The 27,331-nt window shown below is 40.3% G+C and overlaps 1 protein-coding gene across 1 annotated transcript; it reads left to right on the top strand.

The window, feature by feature from the left end:
- The first annotated feature begins 252 nt into the window (after positions 1-252).
- On the top strand, positions 253-26,895 carry LOC137595826 (dual specificity calcium/calmodulin-dependent 3',5'-cyclic nucleotide phosphodiesterase 1B-like). Its single transcript, XM_068316151.1, has 14 exons — positions 253-459; positions 2,852-2,965; positions 5,495-5,677; positions 6,106-6,172; positions 6,309-6,425; positions 10,215-10,355; positions 11,380-11,480; positions 19,090-19,215; positions 21,707-21,808; positions 21,958-22,078; positions 23,563-23,644; positions 23,968-24,085; positions 26,033-26,169; positions 26,442-26,895. Exons 1-14 carry the CDS (start codon positions 407-409, stop codon positions 26,534-26,536), a joined length of 1,557 nt encoding a protein of 518 aa, XP_068172252.1. The 5' UTR covers positions 253-406; the 3' UTR covers positions 26,537-26,895.
- The last annotated feature ends 436 nt before the right edge of the window (positions 26,896-27,331 follow it).

A 27,331-nucleotide genomic window follows, 5' to 3' on the forward strand; every position in this document is an offset into this window, starting at 1 on the left:
GACTCTCTGTAGTCCCTTAATTTGCGGCTGCGGTGGAAAATTCTCATTTGGGATTTGAGTACATATGGCTTGAAAGTCTCGCAGTCAACACTTCATCTGTGAGTGAGGTCAACTCACTCACACTGCACACAGTGGGTGCACACATATACACAAACACTCACTGAGGCATCACACACATGTTGACACAGTTTGGGCCTGCCTATCCAATCACAGTGAAGTGGAGTGGGTCCCCCCAGAAGTGGGTGGGGGAGCTGTTGAAACAGAAGTCTGTGTCAGGACACAAGTTTTGTGTTGGTGCTGTGGAGAACTTTTCTGCCTACTTCTGTCCAATAAGTTGTCTTTTTCATCTAGCTTTTGTTTTTAGTTTTGAAATCTGAACTTCATTAGTGCACAAGGTTAAAGTGGAATGGCTGAACTGGTGAGAATTCGAAAGAAACGACTGCAGATCCCTATCTCGAGGTAAGACAGAGGGTAGTGCCCTTTATATCACTTTTTTCTTCTTACCGAGTCTTTGTTTTATTGTACCAATACCAAAACATACCAAGAAGGCTGTCTTGATCATATTATGATGTCCTCTAAGTGTTTAATAGTCCTCAGTGAATGTTTAAGAAACATTTTATGTCTGCAAATCTACAGCTGAAAAGCAAAGAATCAGATGGTTATCCTTACCTCAGTGTATCCTTTAGATGCTGCTATGATTTTTCATGCTTTTTTTTAACTGATTTATATTTTAGAGTATGTGTGAAATAACACTTGCCACTTCAACTTTCTGTTTGAATAGTCATCTAACTCATGCATTAGCAGTAAGAAGAAAGTGTGCTGCAGCCGTGATGGGTCATGTGGTTTTGTTTTGGTTAACACGTTATGTGTTCATGTCTGTTGGGGCCAGAGTGTTTTTTTGGATATATGTGTATTTTTGTGCAATGAGAGTCAATATTTATAGATGATAGTGTACAATATTTATAATTTGACACTTAAAACACTAGACATGGGTTGACCGGATTCAGATATCTCAATAAAACACATACATCCATCCATCCATCCATCCATTCTCTTCCGCTTACCCGGGGTCGGGTCGCGGGGGCAGCAGCTTAAGCAGGGAAGCCCAGACTTCCCTCTCCCTAGCCACTTCATCCAGCTCCTCCGGGAGAATCCCAAGGCGTTCCCAGGCCAGCCGGGAGACATAGTCTCTCCAGCGTGTCCTGGGTCGTCCCCGGGGCCTCCTCCCGGTAGGACGTGCCCGGAACACCTCACCAGGGAGGCGTCCAGGAGGCATCCTAACCAGATGCCCGAGCCACCTCATCTGGCTCCTCTCGATGCGGAGGAGCAGCGGCTCGACTCTGAGTCCCTCCCGGATGGCCGAACTCCTCACCCTATCTCTAAGGGAGAGTCCGGACACCCTACGGAGGAAACTCATTTCGGCCGCTTGTATCCGGGATCTCGTTCTTTCGGTCACGACCCATAGCTCGTGACCATAGGTGAGGGTAGGAACGTAGATCGACCGGTAAATCGAGAGCTTTGCCTTTCGGCTCAGCTCCTTCTTCACAACGACAGACCGATACAGAGTCCGCATCACTGCAGACGCTGCACCGATCCGCCTGTCGATCTCCCGTTCCATTGTACCCTCACTCGTGAACGAGAAAACACATACACATAAATTAATTTTAAGATTTGTGCTGACACAAGGCTGATACTCTTAAAATTGATGTACATCTAGTAAGAACACCATACAGAGCGTAGATTTGAGGAAGTCTGGCCCCCAAAAAGATTTATCTTTTCCTTCTATAAACAAAGTTTCATGAGTGCACTTGACAAGTAATTTCCTGTAAGTCAAGCTCTACTATTGCAAACAGTCGAAACAAAAAAGACTGTGCTATCACAAAAGATTACTTGAGATTGGAAGTGAGCGATGGCATTCAGATGCATGCTATTTTTATGACTCAACAGCTTTTGAAAGCCCTTGCCAGCGTGATAAACACTTGAAAAGCTGTGAGCGTCGCATCCCAGGAGTTGGCTCCACAGTGTGGCCTGGCCCAGTTTGAAAACAATCATTCTGGTCACGGCACCATGCAGACAGTCCACCAACATGTCTGAGAAAAATCAACTGACACAATCAGAGCTGTATCAGAGCTGTACCCTGCTGTTAGAGCTCATGACATTAACATTAACACACTGCAGGTGGATTACCTCCAGGTGACTTGAGATCCAAATATTTGCTTTTTGGAGATTTCCACCAATTCTCTATAATAAGACATTGACAGGTTAAAACTCATAATAAGTAATATGTTTTCATTCAAGATCAATGGGGCCAGCATTTAATATTTCAAAAAACGGAATTTCTTTCTTGGGGCCCAACAATGGGAAGTTTTTCTCTCATGGAAAATTTGGCACCCACAATGCCCTTTTGCCATTGGCGTTCTTTGGAAAGCTTGGCATTTAAATCACTTCCAACTGAACTCTTTCCTTTCGTGAGGATTTCTAAAGATGTTGTGAAAGCACTTCTTGGACCTTGTTTCACTTACTCAAGACATAACAAGTGCTGTCCTCCTTTAGAGCTGTGCTTTAAAACGCTTAAATGACACAAGTAAGTAACATTATTTGTATAGGACCTTTGTATCACACAAAGTCCCCATTATATTCTAAACGACCTTTCCTCAGGAGTGATAACTTCTATTGCTACTCCCAAGTGTGATTTAATACAAAGAGTTTATTGGAAAACTTCTGTAATCCACAACCATTTTTAAACCTTTATTAATTTATGGTGACTGCTGTTCTGAGATGTGAAAACAAAAAAGGGCTCTGCCACTTTATTTTGTTGTGATCACGTCCAAATAACTTGTTTCCTTGTCAGGCTGAGGAGCATGCTGAAGCAGCTGGAGGAAAAAAATGTCGACTTTGAAGAAATCAAAAAGAATCTGGAGTTCACGGCATCTTTACTGGAAGCGGTTTACCTCGATGGAACAAGGTAAACTAGAGTAGAAAAATGTGACCAAACAAAAGGAAATCACACACTAAAGGAAAATATCAAGTAATTTATTGGGTCATATTTTGTTACAAAAAGGAGTAAAGTCACAGTTTCTGTATCTATTGCTGTATTATCTTCAGAGTGGCACAAGGCACAAGACAGTAATGGGTCATATGGCGTTCACACTAGTAGAACTAACTGACTCATTCACACACACCCACAGACAATATTTAGTCTAGCCTGTGACAATTAATCTAGCCTGTGTGTATGCAGACCATGAAAGGGAACCACAGCACACCAAATTATTTTTTTCTAAATATTGATTTATGTTGATTGATTGGTTGGTTGGTTGGTTGGTTGGTTGGTTGGTTGGTTGGGTGGTTGGTTGGTTGGTTGGTTGGTTGGTTGGTTGGTTGGTTGGATGGTTGGTTGGTTGGTTGATTGATTGGAATTATTCAGCTGTTCAACTAAGATGATACTCATGCAGTTACACAAAAGGTGATCATATTTGGTCAATCTTTCCATATTTTACACACGTTCTTATTTCAACATCATGGAACTGCAAATTTCCTCATCTGTGTATTTTGGTGAGTTTTTGAAAAGAAAAGGGTATAAAACATTAAATATAACAAAAAAAAATCTTTATTTTCCCCAAACCAAATACCAATTAGGAACAGTCATTTTAGCACAAATATACAGAAGGTTAAATATATTACATTAAATCATTGAATCAGTCTCTCATTTTCTTATTTATTTCCCTCATTAGCAACTTATTTTGAGCACTACACTTTAAAATTCAGATTCCAACAAAACATTCTGATTTTGTTTTGTTAATGTAGTCAATGAGCCAGGACTTAGCTTCATGGTCTGCATCTGCTACGATCAGTTGGTTCTTTAGCCTTCTTTAGCAGTATGGTAATTAAAGCAGTATTGACGTCTCTGGGTAATCTACCCTGCTCAATCGAATATTGAATCATGAAAAGCAATAAGCATCCCAAAAGGTCTCAAAAAGACCTCAAGGGGAATGTTGTCCTATCCAGGTGTTTTATCTCTCTACATATCCAGCCCTGCACTCTCGAGTTCCTACAAAGAAATCAGCTCAGCCAGCGTTTAGAATCCGCTTCTGATAAAATTTGCTATTCCATCTCACCAAGAAACACCTCACATGTTGTTTTATTGAAATTTACCTCTGATCTGTGTAATTCATAGTAATCTGTAATGTCTCAGATGTTAAATGCACCAGCATTTTCCTTCAACCATTAGCCAGACAAGACTGCAAGGCTCATTAAACACACAACTATAAATCAATAAAATTAATTATGGATGTCTGAGGGAGTACACAAAGCAGTATGCATAGCACACAGTGTTACATAACAGTAACAATGTGGTTCATTAGCTGTCTGCCTTTAGTTTTCAAACGTACAGTAGAAGTTCAAAATATGTGAAGCCAATGTAGGATTCATAGCTATATTAGCCAAACCAAACATTTCGCAATTTGCCTGACCCCATGTCACCACCACCAACTATAACATATCTGAAGGTTACAATCCATGAAAAATATTTTCTAAATAACTAATGCAAGTCCTACTCAAAACACTGTTCAGACCATGGTAAGAGGATTGGAGGTTGCAGGATTCTCAATGAAAAGTTAACAGTCATTTTATTGTGTAAGTGACTGCCATTATCAGAAACATATTTTGCATGTGAAAAACAGAAGACATGGTGCTATACTGGCTTCATGACAAAGAGCTATGGTGTTTTCAAGTGGTTGCACACAGAAGTTGTAATGTGCTAGTCACATTCACTGAATCTGCACAGAGCTCTGTTCATCTCTTTATATTCTAAATTCATCAGTATATTGTATTCATATATATGTGGTATATTATTCATATATACAGACAGAGTCATTGCTACCAGCATATTTAGATGGCTATATCGAATAATGATAATCGGTTTCTGATAATAATCCATTAACACTTTGTCCTTAATTTTAGTGGATAATTGCTTTTCTCTCTGTGATAGATGCAATTTAAAATGCAAAAATGCCCATCATGTGAAAATGTGGATGTATGTTATAAGAAACAATTAAGTAAAAGTAAGATTACTGACTCACAGGATCTAAAAGAAGTATAAGTACAGTAGACACTAGTTCATCTCAGTAATGTGAAGTACTTCCACTATGTGAATCATGACATAGGTTTTCTGAATGAAACTGCATTTGATCATCCATCCAATCTAGCTGCCACCCAATGGAGGCTTTTTAATATCAGACTACTGTACGTGATTTTCTCCATGAGATTGTGGGAAGAAAATTATCAGAATACCGTGTTACATAAAAGCATTGTCATATTGATACCAAGCCAACATGAACCATACACTGTATCATTGTATAAATGTGCGTAGTAGTGTAACTGACTTACACTAGCACCATGTCAAAAAAATTCATACACTGAATAGTAACACTCAAAAAAAATGACACAGAATAAATGTAGTGCACTCATAAATAATAATTTGTGTTGCTTGGCTCAGGCAGTGTCTGGAGTCTGAGGATGACCTCCAGCAGCTGCAGTCAGATGGTGTCCCCTCAGAGGTCACTGATTGGCTGGCATCTACCTTTACACAGAGGGTTCGGCGGTCTATACGACGCACCGATGAGAAGCCTAAGTTTCGGAGTATTGTGCATGCAGTACAAGCTGGGATATTTGTGGAGAGGTAAAATTTTATGTTTAGCTTTTATTTGTATTTCAGAATTATTTCAGAGTTATTCATTTGTCAGGATGTAGGATGCAGGAAAATAGCTTATCAAATAGCCATGTTTATTTTTTAAAATACAAGACATTGATATTATAAAATAAGGAAATCTTTATATTGCTCTATGAAGAACCCATTGTGAATGACTGATTCTTCTTCTGTATTGTAATTCCAGTATACACTCTTATATTGTTACGATCATAACTGCTAAATTCCTAGTCAGCTGCCCTGGACTGTGAAGCATGAGGCTCCCTTTTTCTTTAAAACATCCTTCCAAAGTGGACTGGGACTTTAGAGGATTTCTATAAACACCTCTTGAGACAATTTCACTGCACAGTGTCAACATCTGAACTTAGACTGAACTCAATATAAACACAGCATTATTTCAGGATGTTCAAGAGGGCCTACACTGCAGCCATGCCAGACCAACCTGCAGCTGTTGTGAACTACCTCAGAGTAAGCCTCTGCCAGATATACTGTAAATCCCGCTGTGCAAGAGTGTTTGTGCAATAAATCAGACATTACAAAAAGGATTGTTTACACACCACAAGTATATATCAATAATGTTGTGTCTTCCTTTCCTTCTGTTAAGGATGTTGACCGCTGGAGCTTTGACGTGTTTGCTCTGAACTCAGCCAGCTCCGATCATGGACTTCGAACTCTTGTATTTGAGCTGATCACCAGATATGGGCTCAACAGCCGCTTTAAGGTTTAACACTCTCTTTTTAAAAAAAATAATGTTTTCATATAGATTCAGTACTGTCTATACTGTCTATACATTGGAAGAAAAACTATACAGGTAATACTCAACATACGAACAGAATTGGTTCAAAGATTTGAAAGTTGAATTGTTCATAAGTCGTTATTCATTATAATTTTCAATCTATAATTGACATTTGAAGTTATTTGAGTACTTTTTTTATCGAAATATGAAATGACTATTCCTTAAGTCAAGCTTTAGTCCACTGAGGTATTCCACCACACTTACATGAATGATGCGCTAATGCACTTTCTGACATGACACTTTATGGAAGATTACTTTGTTTTATTTCCATTAAGTTTCTTAATTAACTCTACCAATAATCACCATCAAATAGCAAAACACTCAGCATTCAGCGGTAAGAATCAGTCAATGTTTCCAGGCAGAAACTTAACCAGAAAATATTGGCTCCTAAATCATTTAGCTAAAAGGAACAATCTGACAACAAAAAACTACACATCATCTTCTTCTTCTCCTTTCGGCTTTTCCCTTCAGGGGTTGCCACAGCGAATCAATTGCCTCCATCTAACCCTGTCTTCTGCATCCTCTTCTCTCACACCAACTACCTTCATGTCCTCCCTCATTACATCCATTAACCTCCTCTTTGGTCTTCCTCTAGGCCTCCTGCCTGGCAGCTCAAAGCTCAGCATCCTTCTACCAATATATTCACTATCTCTCCTCTGGACATGTCCAAACCATCTCAGTCTGGCTTCTCTGACTTTATCTCCAAAACCTCTAACATGTGCTGTCCCTCTGATGTACTCATTCCTGATCCTATCCTTCCTGGTCACTCCCAGAAAGAACCTCAGCATCTTCATCTCTGCTACCTCCAGCTCTGCCTCCTGTCTTTTCCTCAGTGACAAACAACATTGCTGGTCTCACCACAGTTTTGTACACCTCTCCTTTCATTTTAGCTGAAACTCTTCTACCACACATCACACCTGACACTTTCCTCCACCCGTTCCATCCTGCTTGTACATGCTTCTTCACCTCTTTTCCACACTCTCCATTGCTCCGGTACTGTTGACCCTAAGTAATTAAAATCCTCCACCTTCTTGATCTCTTCTCCCTGTAACCTCACTCTTCCACTTGGGTCCCTCTCATTCACACACATGTACTCTGTCTTACTGCGCCTAACCTTCATTCCTCTACTTTCCAGGACAAACCTCCACCTCTCTAGCTTCTCCTCCACCTGTTCCCTGCTCTCACTGCAGATCACAATGTCATCTGCAAACACCATAGTCCATGGATATTCCTGTCTAACCTTGTATATTAGCCTGTCAATCACCATAGCGAACAAGAAGGGGCTCAGAGCTGATCCCTGATGCAGTCCTACCTCCACCTTGAACTCCTCTGTCACACCTACAGCATGCCTCACCACTGTCTTACAGTCTTCATACATGTCCTGCACCGTTCTAACATACTTCTCTGCCTCTCTAGACTTCCTCATACAATACCACAGTTCCTCTCTGGCACCCTGTCATAAGCTTTCTCTAGATCTACAAAAACACAATGCAGCTCCCTCTGGCCTTCTCTGTACTTCTCTATCAACATCCTCAAAGGAAATAGTGCATCTGTAGTACTCTTTCTTGGCATGAAATCATACTTCTGCTCACAAATGCTCATTTCTGCCCTTAGTCTAGCCTCAACTACGCTTTCCCATAACTTCATCGTCTGGCTCATCAGCTTTATTCCTCTGTAGTTGCCACAACTCTGCACTTCTCTCTTGTTGTGAAAAATGGGCACCAGCACACTTCTCCTCCATTCCTCAGGCATCTTCTCACCAACTAAGATCCTGTTGAACAACCGAGTCAGAAACTCTACTGCCACCTCTCCTAGACACACATCCTAAGGCGTTCCCAGGCCAGTGTTGAAATATAATCCCTCTACCTGGTCCTGGGTCTGCCCCGAGGTCTCCTCCCAGCTGGACGTGCCAGAAACACTTCCCTAGGGAGGCGTCCCGGAGGCATCTGCATCAGATGCCAAGACCACCTCAACTGACTCCTTTCCACACGAAGGAGCAGCGACTCTACTCTGAGGCCCTCGCGAACAGCAGTGTTTCTCACCTTATCAGTAAGGGAGACACCAGCTATCCGTCTGAGAAAGCCCATTTCAGCTGCTTGTATCCGCGATCTCGTTCTTTCGGTCATGACCCATTGCTCATGACCATAGGTGAGGGTAGGAACAAAGATTGAACGGTAGATGGACAGCTTCTTCTCTCGGCTTAGCTCCCTCTTTGTAACAACAGTGCGGTAAAGCGACTGCAATACCGCTCCTGCTGCCCCAATTCTCCATCCAATCACATGTTCCATTGTTCCCTCACTCTTGAACAGGACCCCAAGATACTTAAACTCCTTCACTTGTGGAAGGACTTCATTCCCCACTCGGAGAAGGCAGTCCACCGGTTTCCTGCTGAGGACTATGGCCTCAGATTTGGAGGTGCTAATCCTCATCCCCGCCGCTTCACACTCGGCTGCAAACCGGACCAGTGAGCGCTGCAGGTCACAGGCTGATGACGCAAACAGGACCACATCATCTGCAAAAAGCAGCGATGCAATCCTCAGGCCACCAAACTGTAAAGCCTCCTCACCATGACTACGCCTCGATATCCTGTCCATGAAAATCACAAACAGAATTGGTGATAAAGCGCAGCCCTGGGGAAGGCCAACAGCTACTCAGAACAAGTTCGACTTACTGCCGAGAACCCGAACGCAGCTCTCACTTTGGGCATACAGGGATTGGATGGCCCTGAGGAGAGGCCCCCTCACCCCATACTTCCCACAGTATATCCCTGTGGACTCGATCATACCCCTTCTCCATGTCTACCAAACACATGTAGGCTGGATGGGCATACTCCCAAGCCCCCTCTAGGTTCCCTGTGAGAGTAAAAAGCTGGTCCGTTGTTCCACGACCAGGACGGAACCCACATTGTTCCTCCTTAATCTGAGGCTCGACAATCGGCCGGACCCTCCTTTCCAGCACCTTGGAGTAAACTTCCATACCTCCACAGGTATATCATCAGGACCGAGTGCCTTTCCACTCTTCATCCTCTTCTAATCTTTGCTACTTCCTGGTCTACAACAGCCACCTCTTCTAGTCTTTGTTCTTTCTCATATTCCTCATTCATCAACTCTTCCATCTGCCCATCACACTACTGGGACCTGTCAATACACTGCCATCCCTATCCTTAATCACGCTAACCTGCTGCACGTTCTCCCCATCTCTGTTCCTCTGTCTTGCCAACCTGTATAGATTACCGTCCAACCTTGCACACAAGTCATCATAAACCCCTCGTACTAGCCTTTCCATTATCATGCACAATAAAAGTAAAGTATTCAAGGTACAAAACCTGATGCTCTCAGATGCTCAGACACAACAACGAACAACAGCAAGGGGGGAGACGAGTGTTGGAGCTGCATAAATGCAGCTGCGCTACTCTGGTGGGGGATTGTGGCAGAAAACAGGACTGCAGGGTAATATTTGTATATGGTGGCACGAGTTTCTTTGTATCTCTGAATTTAAGTTGAATGTTCATGAGTTGATAACTACTTGTATCAATAACATGACCGTTACTACACTCAGTACTTCCCAACTTGGGTGGGAAATGTGTGTTTTAATTGCCCATGATGAATATTGGTTGCGTTATCAGTTTGTGGCATTATGGTACTTGAAAATCATTTCTTTGTGAATATTGGATTTTTCAGCTTGATTTCAGTGATACTGTAATGCATTTTGCAGATTCCGATCTCATGTCTGACTGAGTTCCTGTCTGTACTGGAAAGAGGATACTGCAAAAACAACAACCCGTACCACAGCCACATTCACGCTGCTGATGTGACACAGACATTGCACTGTCTGCTACTGCGTTCTGGACTTGTGGTAAACATTTGCTTTTATTTTGAGCACATTAATTGTTTCCCATTGTGGGAAGTTTTTTCTCTACTTTTGAGGACCAGTTTGGGAACCCTAAAATACCTGGAGCATTTTGGGTTATGATTCTGTTTGTTTGTGCATGGTGAGATTCATTTTTTCAGGCTTAAGTGGCATTTATTATTGATTTTTTTTGCCGTCATCTTACACAAAAAGTGTGATGTTTTCTTGTCAGATTGAATCACCTCCGTACACGGTCCGTACCAGATCCATATCTAATTTATGATTTGTGACCAGTAAGAGCAGTGTGTTGATGATTGCATATAGTATTGAATGCATTGAATACTATATGCATTCAATACTATGCATATAGAACTTCAATGCTGATTTTCTACATCAGCAACACAGAAAATCACAATGCCCACAGATGGTGCACAAAGCTGTCTTTTCAGAGAACAGATGTGTTCACTTCAAAGTGAGTTACTGGACTCTTGTAATCAATTCTAATCAATGTAAACCCTCAAGATAGTCTGAAATAATGAAAATGTCCGCAGCTATTCTTACATTCATTATCACAATCATGTTTCTTTATGATGTTATGTTATGTAAAACAGTTTTTTTTCTATGAATACTTTAAACATAGAAACACATTTTTGAACTGGTTCTGATAAAGCTTTGCCTCTATGTTGATGGATTGCAAAAAATGAAACTTCTAAACTAATGGCTTTCCAATCACCCTCAGCTGTACTTGATGATTTTTGCTGATTAGGAAGTACAGGCATTATAACTCACCAAAGTAACCATGGAGACCATTTTGCCTGCAGGAGAAATGGTCTTGTGTTACTTGTTAGCACGTAAGCACGCAATTAATTGGATGTCGTGTTAAAATGTTGTTGTCTGGCGTCTTCTACAGCCACAACTGTGACATGTTGCACCTACAGTATATGCCATTATTGCCCCAGGCTGCAATGCTTATTTCTTCCCCTCACTATACAGTCTGTGCACCATTTATTTTAATTTTCTTTTCCATCAGCACTGGCTGACGGAGCTTGAGGTGATGGCATCTCTATTTGCTGCAGCCATCCATGACTATGAACATACAGGAACCACCAACAACTTTCACATCCACACAAAGTAAGTGATTATTTTGATGTACATTTATGTGAGGGGATATCAAAATAGTAAATACGTGTTTTAGAGGTCGTCAGACAATTTTAGAAAGGGGTCAGTGAGAGGGAAAGCAAACACAGCTTCTGGGCAGGATGGAGTATTTTGAGATGTTGATCTTCCACATTACATTGGAAGACAGAAAACATTGTCTCTTGGTACCCATCATCATCATCATCATCATCATCATCATCATCATCATCATCATCATCATCATCATCAGGGGAATAAAATTATCTGCAATAAGAAAATAGTAACACAAACAACACCCTTAAAGTCATAGGGATAAAACAAATGTTATTCTGCTACAACCTTGATATCCCCACTTTCATAGCTGTGCTGTTTCATATTTGCTGCAGATGACGCGCCAACAGGAAACCCGAAAAAGCCACATGAAGTCCGACATCAGAGCAAACTGCTTGATTAGTCTTAAATTTGTTGCCTTATTTTGACATGACGTGAAATCTTAATCTATGGGGTGTTAAGGTTATGCTGCTCAGTGTGGGTTACAGCAGAAAGGAAAACTACAGTATCTTGATACCACACACACACCGCACATGTATACAGAGTATAATTTGTCAAAAAAAAAGAGAGGGGTGTTTCCTTTTTAATCATGAAAAATTAAGTAATCAATAGGCCTTTTTTTTTAGGTTAGTGGTATGAGCCTAAATTCTGAAATTCTAAATTCAGTTGAACATTTGTATTTAATCCAAACTTAAAAAAAACATGAAACATTTCATTGTTTTGTGCCGCCCATGATGTGAAAGATTAAGATGTCCCGAATAAGCTCCAGGACTGTTCACACAAACATGGCAATATACGTAGTTTAGCATAATACGAACACTTTGTAAGATCTAACCCTAACCCTAACCCTATAAATAAGGTGGTTTAATGTTAGTATGAGGAGGGTTCCTTAACTTTTCTATTACCGTAAATAATAAAAATAAATATTTGGTTGTTATATCGCAGATTTAGTTTTTTGCGGGTGGTCCTGGAACACATTACCCATGAGTAATGAAAGATTACTGTGTTGGGTCTCTTGGGGAAAACTGGGTTCAGGTATAACTAGGAACCTATTAAAAGGATTAAGCAGTAAAGGGGTCCTATAATGAAAAACACAGCTCAGTTGTTACTGAAGTCAGCTAATATTTGGCTAATCAGAATCAGATCTTTATTTGTCATACTGACACACGTTTTCACATGGGACAGTATGAAATACCTCTCTGAAGGTCCCAGTAAGCCCGGTCAATTTAATAAGATAAATAAGATAAGATAAGAAAACAAAGAAAAAAAGTTAAATATGATAATAATAATTCACACGTTATTAATCCCTCATGGGGAAATTCTCTTTACACTCACACATGTACATATATGTGTTAATCACAGCACATGGTTACAGGTTACAGGCCCCTGAAACAGGGACAGCACACTAGGGGTCTGTAGGCATGCAATTAGTAGTACAGTATAGAGGTACATAGGAGGCGGAGTGATGGTTCGCTTGAGGAAATCGCACCCCAATGAACATCTTGTGGGGGGGGTGGCGCCTTGCTCAAGGGCGCCTCGGCAGTGGCTGGGAGGTGAGCTGACGCCTCCCACCGTCAGCTCACACTTCGATGGATTTCCTGGCGGGAGCGGAACTCAAGCCACCGATGGCTTGGTGATCCGTCTTCAAGACGTCTGCTCTACTGCTGAGCCACTGCCGCCCCAATTTAAGATATATAAAGTGTAAAGTGTCTGAACAGCAATTTTATTTACAATGTAGCAGCTTAAGTGTGTGGGTGCTCAGTCTATTGCACTTGAAGAAGCGCCATACTACACTAAACCCCCGTGTGTCTGTGGTGACATACGGAGCGTCGTAAGGGTGACTACAGAGCACCACAGGAGTTCAGCTGTCTAACAACCTCTGGAAAGAAGCTGTCTCTCAGCCTGGTGGTCCTGCTCCGGATAATCCGTAGTCTCCTCTACTAATTCTTAGTAGCACTGGTGCTCCCAAATGTAGAAGTTAGTAGCACCAGCAAAGACTTTAGGAGCACCTACCGAACAGCAAGGCAGTGACGGAGTGATAGAGACGCCCCGTCCATCTCCGTTCCTCCTCTCTCCCTCAGGAGAGCAGCCGCAGCTGCACTCTCATTGGTTCCTGGCAGGACCGCAGGACCGCGGTCTCACAAAAAAAGGCGCACCAGATTTGTTTCCCTAGTCGCACCGGTGCTCCAAAATATATTTAATAGTCATATTGATAACAATTTGGGCGCATATGCGACCAAAATGGGCGCAATTTCGAGCTCTGTATATATATAAAAATGTAGCCACAAGAAGACGCAAGCCAGTGTCTTATTGTGCCGGTCCTAAGTCCTGATAAATACACCAGGAAGGGCATCCGGCATAAAACTTTTGCCAAATCAAACATATGAATCAAACCATCGGTGCTGTTGACCTACAGGGTGCCGGTGGTGGGCAGGATTGGTATCCAGGAGAGGAACGCAGAAGGACAGATGGTGGTTGACTTTGCAAAAAGGATGGAAATGGCTATAGTGAATACTTTCTTCCAGAAGAGGCAGGAACATAGGGTGACCTATAAGAGTGGAGGTAGGAGCACACAGGTAGACTACATCTTGTGTAGACGGTGTAATCTGAAGAAGATCAGTGACTGCAAAGTAGTGGTAGGTGACAGTGTAGCCAAACAGCATAGGATGGTGGTGTGTAGGATGACTCTAGTGATGAGGAAGATGAAGAGGACAAAGGCAGAGCTGAGGACGAAATGGTGGAAGCTAAAAAAGGAAGAGTGTTGGATAACTTTTAGGAAGGGAGAGATGATCTATACAGGTTGGCAAGACAGAGAGACAGAGATGGAAAAAATGTGCAGTAGGTTAGGGTGATTAAGGATAGAGTTGATGAACGAGGAAAATAAGAGAGAAAAAACACTAGAAGAGGTGGCTGTTGTGGACCAGGAAGTAGCAAAGGTTAATCAGGATTAAGTGAGGAGGGCATTGAAGAGGATGAAGAGTGGAAAGGCACTCGGTCCTGATGATATACCTGTAGAGGTTTGGAAGTGTCTAGGAGAGGTGGTAGTAGAGTAGCTCACCGGGTTTTTCAACAGGATCTTAGATAGTGAGAAGATGCCTGAGGAATGGAGGAGAGGTGAGCTGGTGCCCATTTTTAGATGTGGAGAGTTGTGGCAACTATAGAAGAATAAAGCTGATGAGCCAAACAATGAAGTTATGGGAACGTGTAGTTAAAGCTAGACAAAGGGCGGAAGTGAGCATTTGTGAGCAGCAGTATGGTTTCATGCTAAAAAGGAGTACGACAGATGCAGTATTTGCTTTGAGGATGTTGATAGAGAAGTACAGAGAAGGCCAGACGGAGCTGCATTGTGTTTTTGTAGATCTGGAGAAAGCTTATGACAGGGTGCCCAGAGAGGAACTGTGGTATTGTATGAGGAATTCTGGAGTGGCAGAGAATTATGTTAGGCCCCGTCCACACGATGACGGATTTTTTTTAAATGCAACTTTTTTGTTGCGTTTACGCCGTCCGTCCACACGACAACGCAGCTATCCGAACGAAAACGCAACTTTTTAAAAACGCTGACTGAGGTGGATTTTTAAAAAAAATGCTGGGTCTGCGTTGTCGTGTGGATGGTGTATCCGCAACTTTTAAAAAATGCTGATATCTTGCCTGCAACAAAAACCTGTGACGTCATATTTATGGGCCCGTGTGTTGTGACAACAAAACACGGAGGATTCCTATTGGATGAAATTTGACTCAATACTGCCACCACATGGTTTGCCATGCTTATAGGGCGCGGAACATGGTCCACTCAGACTCAATGTCCCCCGCCTCCCCTGGAACGTGAGTGAAGTTCTGCCGGAGGTGGAAGTTGAAACTCCTTCTGACAGGGGATTCCGCCAGGTGTTCCCAGCAGACCCTCACAATACGTTTGGGTCTGCCATGTAAGGACCGGCATCTTCCCCCACCATCGGAGCCAACACACCACCAGGTGGTGATCGGTTGACAGCTCCGCCCCTCTCTTCACCCGAGTGTCCAAGACATGCGGCTGCAAGTCCGATGACACGACCACAAAGTCGATCATCGAACGGCGGCCTAGGGTGTCCTGGTGCACATATGGACAACCTTATGTCTGAACATGGTGTTCATTATGGACAGTCCGTGACAAGCACAGAAGTCCAATAACTGAACACCACTCGGGTTCTGATCGGGGGGGCCGTTCCTCCCAATCACACCCTTCCAGGTCTCACTGTCATTGCCCACGTGAGCAATGACAGACAATATATACTGCATATATACTGTATATATACTGTATATATTTTAGTGCTGTCAGGCGATTAAAAAATTAATCTAATTACTTTAAGGATTTGTAATTAATTAATCTAATTAATCGCATTTTAATCTCATACCTGCTGAAGGCCCCCAAATAAAGAATTTGAATTCTAGGACATTACAAAATTGTGTGCATGACTAATCAATAGAATGCACCAAGAAGAGAAAATTTGAAATCCACATTTTTATTGGTTAAGTGTGCTATATAAATGAAATTGTAAAGAAAAAAGGCCAAGCATATCAGCAAACCAATTAGGACAGGTGCATTTCTCAAAAATGCAATACGAATACAGTCAAATTAATTTCAGAAATAAAATAAAGCTGAGTCTCAAATAGGCACATAAGCAGACTCTCAATCAAAATGAATACTAAAGCTGACTCAATACAGTAATTCAAAATGAATAGCATAACATGCCTCTAGATAAAGCAACTAAATAGCAAGATGCCAACAGGCTTTTCCTTTAAAGGGTTAGCTAACGTTCAACTTTGTCCTTGACATGTTTTGCATTTAAATGATACGTTACACTGCAGTGGCGCGGTATGAAGTGACGTGTCACTGCAGCCTACTGGTCCCTCAATGGGCTAAATTTTAAATGCTTGCACATTGACTTGCCACTCACGATCAATTGCGTTAATTCTTATAGCACATTTATTTGCAGCGTAATTAAATAATGTAATTAACGTGTTTAAGTGACAGCCATTATATATATATATATATATATATATATATATATATATATATATATATATAGAGAGAGAGAGAGAGAGAGAGAGAGAGAGAGAGAGAGAGAGAGAGAGAGAGAGAGAGAGAGAGAGAACATTACAGTATACAGTACATTCATATATATGAATGTGCTGTGCTGTGAGTGAAAAGACAATTTCCCGTCTGGGGATCAATAAAGTGAATTTAATCTTTAATCATCCTTAATCTTAATCTTTAATTATGACTTGGTAAGGTGCTATATTCATACATTCATCCTCTTCATCAATGCGATCTAGGTTAATTGACAGAAATAAAGTTTTTACTTCGCCCAACAGCCAACAATTCAATATACTTCACAAATCCAATACGTTTTGTCTTACCTCTCCGTTAACATCCCATGTTTCATTAGACTGTGTTAGCTTAGCTCTCCAGCGATATCTTATTGTCTGTGACAATAAAGAATTGGAAACACAACTTTTATTACCCCCTTTTATTATTAGTAGTAGTAGTAATCATCTCTTGTCTCCACTGATTTCTATCCTATGTGCTAAGACTGTGTTTTTCTCCAAAAAAAATCCTCTGCGCTTTCTGGCCTGTCTCATCGCGTTTACACAATGAGCCATGAGTTTTGTGATTGAGTAAGCAGCTCCACGCTTAGTGTATAAAAATCAATAGTTATATCATGAAAAGCAAGAGTGAAAAACATGAGAAAAAGAGAGTGAAATATGTAATCAGCAAAGTTATTGGAAGTTAAAAAGTAAAAAAGTTCAAAACGCCATGAACCCAGGGGTGGGTGGGTGGGGTGTTGCTTAAGAGAGCTCAGAGGCATGCCCATTAACAGGAGCGTTTCTGAACGGAAGAGATTTTGACTATATTCAATGAAAGATATTGAGGACCACAGATCACTTTGGGGCAAGAAATTTCAAATACAGTGTAGTACTACTACGCTGCACTGCCGAGGCACCCTTGAGCAAGGTGCCGCCCCCCTTTCACAAATTGGTCACTTTGTGCGCACCATGAAGGAGCTGCCCACCACTCTACCTCCCTTGGATGCCCACAGGCCTCCTCATATGTGTGTGTGTGTGCTACAGGCGCCTGTACTCACTAATATGTATGCATGTGTTTGATCCACTAACTAGAGTGGGCTTTCTTAATTTCCCTTCGGGGATCAAATCAGTATATAAAATTAAAATAAAATAAAAAAATTTAGATATCTGGCAGCTGAATGACATAAATTTAAAAAAGCATAAAATGGGACCGTTAAAAGGCAGGGCAATTACTACCTGCTGCTACCTACATTCTGCCACCCAGTGGTATGGAAGAGTATTGTTTTACTCTGTAAGACATTACATAGAGTCTAGATTACCTTACTGACACTTACCAGTGGCATTTTTTTAGACCAGGAGAAAGTGGATTATTTCCCACGGTACACCAGATGTTGTCTCACGTCACACTAGTGTGCTGCAGCACAGTTATTGAAAAGCACTGGCTTGAAGATCCTGGTCATGGAACAGGGTATGATTGTTGGATAACAAGCATAAAGAACAAGCTTGGAAACTACAGATCAAACCTGCACCAAGCTGGCTGTAATGACGTTAGTGTAAACAAGAAGGCAATGAGACTAAGATTAATTATTGTAAAACAAAAAGTATGTCCTTTTCTTTGTTTAGTCCAGATGTCTTCAGTGCAGGAGTTGTCAGGAGTTACAGGACCTCATGAAATTTCATCATTATTAAAAATCACAAAGCACATCATGACTTACCACTTAGGCCCCATTCTCACTGAAGGATGAAACTACAACCCTTTTACAGCTCCCAAAAGATGATACACAAAAATGAAAGCTTTTATTTTAAATTTGGTTTAACAGTGAAGGCTGGCAGAAGAGTCATAATAATCACTAATTGGAAAACTTCTAACGGAGCACTTTGTTTTTCATTTCAATTGTCTAATAAAGTAGATTATGCAAATGAATGGAAAGAGGATGTCTGAAAGAGGATGTCTGAAAAGTTACTTTATTAATTAGCTGTTCTGAATCATTACTATCACTACTCACTGTCCAATTCAGCAGAATTATAATAGCATGTGATAGACTTGTCTATTATGGGGCGGCAGATGCTCAGAGGTAGAGCAATCATCTTGAAGACAGGATCGCCCAGTCATCGGGGGTTCGAATCCCACTCCCGCCAGAACATCCATCGGAGTGTGAGCTGATGGTGGGAGGTGTCGGCTCACCTCCCAGCCACTGCTGAGGCGCCCTTGAGCAAGGCGCCGTCCCCCCTGCAAGATGCTCATTGGGTCGCAACCCTCGTGCGCACTCCGCCTCCCTTGTACCTCTGTATGTCCTCTCTGTATACTAATTGCATGCCTACAGGCCTCTAGTGTGTGCTGTGTTCAGGGGTCTGTAATCTGTAACCCTTGTGTGTAATTAACACATAAATGTACATGTGAGTGTGAAGTGTAAAAGAATTTCCCCAAAAGGGACAAATAAAGTCCTGGTTAATGTGCTTGTCAACCACACTGTCTTCTTCCGTCTACCAGGTCAGAGTTTGCAATGATCTACAACGATCGGTCAGTACAGGAAAGCCATCACCTGAGTGCAGCGTTTCGCCTGCTGCAGGAGGACCAAATGAATATCTTCATCAACTTAACAAGAGAGGAATGGATGTAAGGCAACATTTTTGCTGTCTTAAATTTTGTCCCATACTGTTGTTTCATGTAGAACATTTTCGTCACATTTTCGTACAAGATAGTTATGCAGATTTGGTAAAAGACATTATCTAAAGCAGAGGCAAACAGAGAGCCAGACACCCCCCCCCAACCCAGACACCACACACACACACGCACACACACACACACACACACACACACACACACACACACACACACACACACACACACACACACACACACACACACACACACACGCACACACACACATTCATCCATCCATCAATCCATACATCCATACATCTATCCATACATCCATATAAAATCATATTTTTTGCAACTGAAGATGCTGAATTTGAAAAATATCATTTACATCATTGTTTATTAGATTATTATTAATAATATTATTAGGAGTAGTAGTCATAGTAGTAGTAGCAGTAATAGTAGTAATACTAGTAGCAGTAGCAGTAGTAGTAATAGCCATAGTAGTTGTACTAGTAGTAATAGTAGTAGTGGTAGTAATAGTAGCAGTAGTAGTACTAGTAGTAGTAGTAGTAGTAATAGTAGTAATAGTGGTAGTAGTAAGAGAAATAGTAGTTGTAGTAATAGTAGTAGTACTAGTAGTAGTAGTAGCAATAGTAGTGCCAGTAGTAATAGCAGTTGTACAGTAGTAGTAGCAATAATTTGGGGCAGCAGTGGCTCAGTGGTAGAGCAGATGTCTTGAAGACCATTCATTGCCCAGCCATCGGTGGTTCAATTCCCACTCCCACATTCTCCGGAGCGGGACGGTGGGAGGTGTCAGCTCACCTCCTAGCCAGTGCCAAGGTGCCCCTGAGAAAGGCGCCGTCCCCCACACAAGCTGCTTATTTGGGGAGCTATCCCTCATGCGCCCCTCACTCTGCCTCCCCCTTATATATACATATTGCATACCTACAGGCCCCTAGTTTGTTCAGGGGCCTGTATAAAAAATATACAGTATGTGTATATGTCTAAAGTAGAGTGAAATTTGGTGAGTGAAAAGATAATTTCCTGTTTCAGGACAAATAAGTATGACTTTTCTTCTTCTTCCTCAAGTAGTAGTGGTAGTAGTAGCTGTAGTAATAGTAGTAGTAGTAGTAATAGTAGAAGTGGTAACAGTAGTAGTAGTAGTAATAGTAGTAGTAGTAACAACAGTAGTAGTAGTAGTAGTAGCAGTAGTAGTAGTAATAGTAGTAGTAGTAATAGCAGCAGTAGTAATAGTAGTAGTAGTAGTAGTAGTAATAGTAGTAGTAACAGTAGTAGTAGTAATAGTAGTAGTAATAGCAGCAGTAGTAATAGTAGTAGTAGTAGTAGTAGTAATAGTAGTAGTAGCCGTAGCAGAAGTAGTAATCCAGGTCTTATTACCATTGATTTGCACCAATGACTTCGTTAATGGGTCATTCTGTTTTACTTTCCCTTTATGATCTTCATGATTGGAACATTAAGAGTAAATGACAAATTCACAATTTGTAATTTTTAATACTTTGTGTCAGAAAATCTCTTACAAATGCCTATGTACTTTTGAATCATCCTCACATCATACAATTGGACTGTTAACAGACCAAATGTGTATTCATCTAGGTGAAAATGACTTCTAATCAATAAATCATTCAATGCAAACAGTGAAACTCTAAACATGTAACTTCTTTTTTAACTAGTACTAATCATTTGTGCCTTGTTTTTAAATTCAATACCAATTTACTTGGAGCTTACTGTCAAATATGTGAATAAGACATTATTAATGCCAGCAAGACAAATTAAGAGTAATTTGATATATTCAGTCGTTGAGTGGTTTACATGTGTAAGTGGCCTTGCTATGAAAAGGATATGGCAGAACATATATGGATGGAGAGGAACAGAATACGACAGAGACCATGTTTCACAAACCTGAATCATCCACAAATGAGCTCTCACCGACCTACAGCCTCTGACGGAATAAATAAAACTCTCCTTCAACAATCAATAATGAATCACATTTCTATTGCTGTGCTGTGACTCACTCACTACTCAGCAGCAGTGTCATACCAAATGAGTCACTACATGCTTCTGATGACCACCCAGAGACTTTACCAATGAATGATTATACGCTATAATTCATACTTTCACAGTTTGCTGAATAACATACATAACATAGAAGAAATTAACAAATATGGCTGATGTCAACTTAAAATGGCATCAGATCACTTTCTCTGTGTATGTAATCATTTTCTACAATGCTTCACAGCTGTTGATGAGAGTTGAACAGATGAAGGCATCACATAACACAGATGTAGGCTTGTATGTGACTGGATTATGAATGACATATTCCAGCAGAGGTTTCAGCTACAAGAACACTTTCATACTTTTATAATATACAGTGCAGCCATGGGAACAAGAAAATCCTCCTGTTTTCATGTTCACTCCATAATGTTCATTCACATGAGTTAAGGTCTACTGCCAAAGTGTGTGTCTGTGTGGCTTTTGCTTGTAGGGAGCTGCGATCGCTGGTTATAGAGATGGTGTTGTCCACAGACATGTCCTCCCATCTACTCCAAGTCAAAGCGATGAAGTCCTGTCTACAACAGCAAGAACGGTAACGTGTAGTTCATTTTCACTGTGGAGCTGAAAAATGATCTCCCACGCTTAGTGATTGGCCTTTTAGTGTTCAATCTGATGTTCAGGAATGTCTGAGATGTGCAGCACAATAAATAAAACTAGAATGTGAACCAATTTCACCAACAGGATAGACAAGGCCAAAGCCCTGTCTCTGTTGCTGCACACAGCTGACATAAGTCACCCCTCCAAGCCTTGGGCGCTGCACTCTCGCTGGACCAAAGCACTCATGGAGGAGTTTTTCAGGCAGGTAAGAACCCCAGTGCATTAGTAGTAAAGGTCTATATGCCGCTTTTACGCATGGTTAGCTTATTCATAATTTTATTTGTGTTATTGATTATTTATTTAGTTGAATTTCAAGCTGTACATGCTATTTGTACTATTGATAGGCATGCAAAATTTGATTCAGCTTCAATTTCGTAGTATTTTTTATTTGATAAAAAGACTCATAGAGGATTATAGCAGCCAGGTAATGAAAATTATCATTATTTTTTCTTTGACAAATAGCCTCAATTCTACTAGAGAAAAAAATCTAGTTTTGACCATCACTTACGTGGATAATACTGAATGGAGGCTGTGCCATAGCAATCATATAATAAACACAGTAAAGAACAGATGGAACAAAACAGGGCTTTCAAAAAACTGTGTCACGGAGAATATTGACAAGAGTTTATGTGCCTTTCCATGCAATTATTACAAAGAGCAGTTTTCTTCCTACATGCTAAGATCATCTGTACTCCTTCATCTGCTGTTCTTTCATGTCTCACCTTTTGTCTTTTCTTATCTTACTGTTTTATGTCAGCAAGACTGATGAGTCAAGAGGTTGTGCGTCTAATAACACTTCAGCGGTTTAGGAAATGATTCACTGGAAATGGAGAGTGGGAAAGCTGTTCAAAGAGCTTCTCATGTCATAGCTAAAGAAAACAGTATAAATCACTCCTCAGGTATGAGGCAGAGATGGTCAGAGAGTAGGACGACTCTGAAATGTTGTTTTAATCATGTATTTTACAGTCACACAAGATCCAAAAACCCACTGAGAATTATATTATTTAGACAGGGAACAAACCATGTGATCTTTTTAACATTAACATTTATAACCTTAAAAATCAATTCTCATTAACAAATTGTATGTAACTATTGACCTTTTGGAACAATATCTGCAAAAATATTTCCAAGTTATGAAAAATAATTTTGGACATTAAGGTCCATTTAAGAGCTGATGTAAAATAATAAAACATGATGCTCGTCAGCACAAGAGATTGTAAGGAAGTTTTTTGTATCATACTACTGTACATCTATTCTTTAGGATTCGAAATAGAAGCATTATTATTGTTATTATTATTATTATTATTATTATTATTATTATTATTATTATTATTATTATTATTATTATTATTATTATTATTATTATTATTATAACGGTTATTGTGGATCATGCAGTTAGAGAAATCTTCAAAATAAAGCAAAAAATAATTATAAGAGCCTATCTAATGCTGTCAGGCTGGGTGTTCAACTGATTGTGCTGGGAGCTTTACACTGTTAATCAATAAGATGTGTGAATCCTCCCTCTGTAAATGTTGATTCATTTCTTGTGTTACTTTAAAGAACCAACCTGTATTGTTTCCGAAGTGTTAGGTGGTGAGCGTTGAGGCAAACAACCTTTAAAAGTTATTTTCAGGAGACGTGTGGTGGATATACTTTAAGATATCCTCTCTCTCTTTCTATCTCTGTGAGGGTGATAGAGAGGCGGAGCTTGGCCTGCCCTTCTCCCCCCTGTGCGATCGAAAAAGTACCCTGATAGCTGAGTCCCAGATTGGTATGTCTAATAAAAATCTTTCTTTCCTATTTCTGTTTCTTTTAGCTCAGTCCTTTTTATCAGCAATTCCTTAAATGGATGTATCTCTCATCCAGCCTTGTGTCTGGTACAGACAAAACAAACATAACGTTTCCCACATAAAAAGATATAAAATAATAAAATAAAAAAATTATGCTTCACCAACCGTCAATTATTTGCTTTTATTATTTATTCCTAGAGGAGGCAGTAGACAACACACGATTTCTAGTCAATGAACACCGAATTATTCATTGTTTACCTTTTTGTTCAAAAAGATATATAAATGGATACATTTTCTTTTGCAGGTTTCATAGATTTCATTGTTTATCCTACATTCTCTCTGTTGACGGACATGGCTGAAAAGATTGTTATTCCCCTAGTGGAGGAGAACCCAGGTCCACCAGACCCCTGCAACAGACACAGGTGACACATAGGAAAGCATGTGTACTTGATTTAAAAAACTTTACATTTTGGGTTGTACATTGTTATATGGGCTGTTCATAATGGGGTCAAGTTTAGAATATGAAACATTTTGGGCCTGAAAAAACATCTTGGGGTCAGTGTCCAGTTCCTGTTATTTCCAAAATAAATATATGGGAACAAAGCCAACTAGTCTCTGTTCAGCATGTAAAAAAAGAATATTACCCTCCCACAACTCTAGAGTGGACCAATTACAGCTGGTGTTGGTTCACCAAACAAGGGAAGGTTATAGGCTCTGGATCCCAGGTGGGCTGAAGGCACGATGAGACTGATGAATGACGTGGACCTTTGAGTCTGTGTAGTGGTGATGTGGAGGAGTTTGGAGATGTATGGAGGAGAAAGGTTGTGACTGGCCCTGAACACATGGAGCAGAATTTTATAGTCCATGCAGTATTCGATTGGAAGCCAGAGGAGCTCTGGTAGGACAAATGTTCTGACATACACTTGTTGATCTTAAGACTGTTCATCTGTGAAATAATTTTGCAGTCAAGCAACAATTGTCAAGTAAAATCAATGCCTGAAAAAGTATGATAGGAGTGAGTGCTGGCTTGACTTTAGCACATCATTGATGATAAAGGCATGAGTTGTAAGAGTAAACTCAGAATTCCTACAGCAAGGAGTTTCAGTTAGTTGTTGAGTGTGTTGTTGATGCTGCAGCGACACGCATTCTTTATCTCAGGGCTAATAAGACACCTGAGTAAAGTGAGTTTTAAACCACTGTTTGATATGATGCCTGATGATGGAGTTGAAGGTCATTATCCATAAGAGTAAAGTGTTTGTATTGTATTGTATTGTATTGTATTTTGTGATCCCTCTTCTATGATGCTAATCATTCTCAGGCAATGCATAATGAGGCCATAATGAGGACTTAATAAGGACATAGTCCAAACTTGTGTGACTCTTTATTTACCACACCTGCACTATAATCAGTGTGAATTTATATTACAAATCATTCCTCAGTTACCGCAAGCATCTAGAAGTCATCCAGAACATTTTATAGCAGGTTATCTAATCTATGAAAAAATGTGAAGGTTGACCTTTTCATCTTTCTGGACAGAAGGCTACGGGCCTTGAGCATTTTCAGGTGCTGCTCCTAAATAGTAAATGCTGTCAAACTGCTCTCTCAGCTGTCACATAAGGCGCTATTTTTGCAAACCATAGATTTAGCTATTAATAGAGTACATCCACTTTAGGAAAGAAATTCCACCCCTGTGCAAAACATATAGCCTTTGCTTCTTACATCCCATTTCAAAGCGGTGATGTATTGTAATTGTCGGTGTTCGTGTGTTGGTTCGTCTGTCTGTCTGTCCGTCAGTTCGTTTGTCCACCAATGTGGTGAATCTGCGACTGCTTTGGTTCTACTTTTATGTTACATTGGGTTGAGATAAAATGGAGATCTCATTTAACTGTTCACTGAATTCTTTCTTTAGTACATTTAAAATATTCATTTAAATTTGAGCAGCAACAAGAAGAATACAAAAAAATGCCCCAAAATGTCTTGAAGAGAAGTTCAGCTCTTGAAACAACGAACATTTATTTACAGTATTTTCCACACTATAAGGCGCACGTAAAAGCCTTTAATTTTCTCAAAAACCGACAGTGCACCTTATAATCCAGCGGGCCTTATTTGTGAAAAAAGTTATGAAATAGGCAAGTCATTGTAGGTACAATACAATCAGATGCATCTTATAGTCCAGTGTGCCTTATAGTGTGAAAAATACTGTATTTATTTATCATTTATTTATAAAAGTCACAAAGTTTGATTGGGATAGATGGATGGATGAGTGAGTGAGTGAGTGAGTGAGTGAGTGAGTGAGTGATTGATTGATTGATTGATTGATTGATTGATTGATTGATTGATTGATTGTCGGTACTGCTATGTGTTGGCAGTAATCTGTGGAAGGAGAGCTCCAGAGGTCTGCAGTGGAGTGTCGCTCACATCACAGCAGAGTTGGTGAGCTTTCGCTCTACGTGGACACGACACACCGAAGACAACAAGTTCAAATGGAAGGAAAATGGTTTTAATGGTATATCATACTTTTCTTTTTCTTTTTTGGAAATTTAGTTCAATTTAATATCTAAAATTTGAGAATATTTTTACCTTCAACCCTTGTCTTCTACAGTGCCCCTAATGACAATGTGTAATCTTGGAAACACAGACTAAATGATACTTTTTTCCCTGATTTTATTACTTTTGTGATCAGTGTCTTTAATTGTATTTTTCACCTTCATTCACTTTATTTTTATTTGAGCTCCACACACATTTTAAATGCATTTTCCAATCTGTTTTGTCTACCAGGATTTTCCGACACCTGTGTGACGACAGATCAGAGATCCAGAAAAGAACTGTCAGAAAATTCCATTCAAGGCTCTCCCACAAATAAAAAACAGTAGAAAGGACTCAGTAATATAGTTGCTTATCCATAGAATAGATTTTAATGTTGAATCGCGGTTAGTAACAAAACTGAAATTCCATCTAATGCTGTGTTTGAGGCAGTCGGAGGAGGGAGAGGTGGTGTAAGGTAACATCTTCCCAAGGTAAGATGCAGTAAATCTGAAGAAAGTGATCATGTCTTATTTTAAGTTTAGAATGTGATGATAATTTAGTGTAAAGTGTACATGCTGGTCATGTAATAGTGTAGTGCATGTTAATAATTTAATTTGCCACCTCAACACTTGTAAGGGACATTTTACCTGAAATAGTTTAAACTGCACACAAATCATTTATCAATGTAATAAACTTTAAAATCATGTCAGTGTTTGTTGTATGTGAAGTGAGTGAGGATGTAAAATATGATGATTCGGTGACCTGATTTCAGCTAATTTGCATCATTGGATCAATTATGTGTGTGTGTGTGTGTGTGTGTGTGTGTGTGTGTGTGTGTGTGTGTGTGTGTGTGTGTGTGTGTGTATGAACAAACATAATTGGCTCCGGGAGGTTGTTAGTAATTGAATTGTTTGTAAATTGTTATTTATTAAAGTTCAAGCTATAATCACCATTTAAAGTCATTAGCTAAAATGAAAGGAAAAGTGTACAAAACTGTGGTGAGACCAGTGATGTTGTTTGGTCTACAGACAGCGTCACTGAGGAAAAGACAGGAGGCAGAGCTGGAGGTAGCAGAGATGAAGATGCTGAGGTTCTCTTTGGGAGTGACCAGGAAGGATAGGATCAGGAATGAGTACATCAGA

Source organism: Antennarius striatus, chromosome 5 (genome assembly GCF_040054535.1).
Source record: "Antennarius striatus isolate MH-2024 chromosome 5, ASM4005453v1, whole genome shotgun sequence".
Taxonomy (NCBI): Eukaryota; Metazoa; Chordata; class Actinopteri; order Lophiiformes; family Antennariidae; genus Antennarius; species Antennarius striatus.

Excerpts from the sequence above, each read along its gene's own strand:
- LOC137595826 (XM_068316151.1), top strand. The coding sequence starts at position 407 with ATGGCTGAACTGGTGAGAATTCGAAAGAAACGACTGCAGATCCCTATC. Across the intron at positions 5,678-6,105 it reads GCTGGGATATTTGTGGAGAG|GATGTTCAAGAGGGCCTACA; the intron begins GTAAAATTTTAT and ends GCATTATTTCAG. Across the intron at positions 26,170-26,441 it reads GAAGGAAAATGGTTTTAATG|GATTTTCCGACACCTGTGTG; the intron begins GTATATCATACT and ends TTTGTCTACCAG.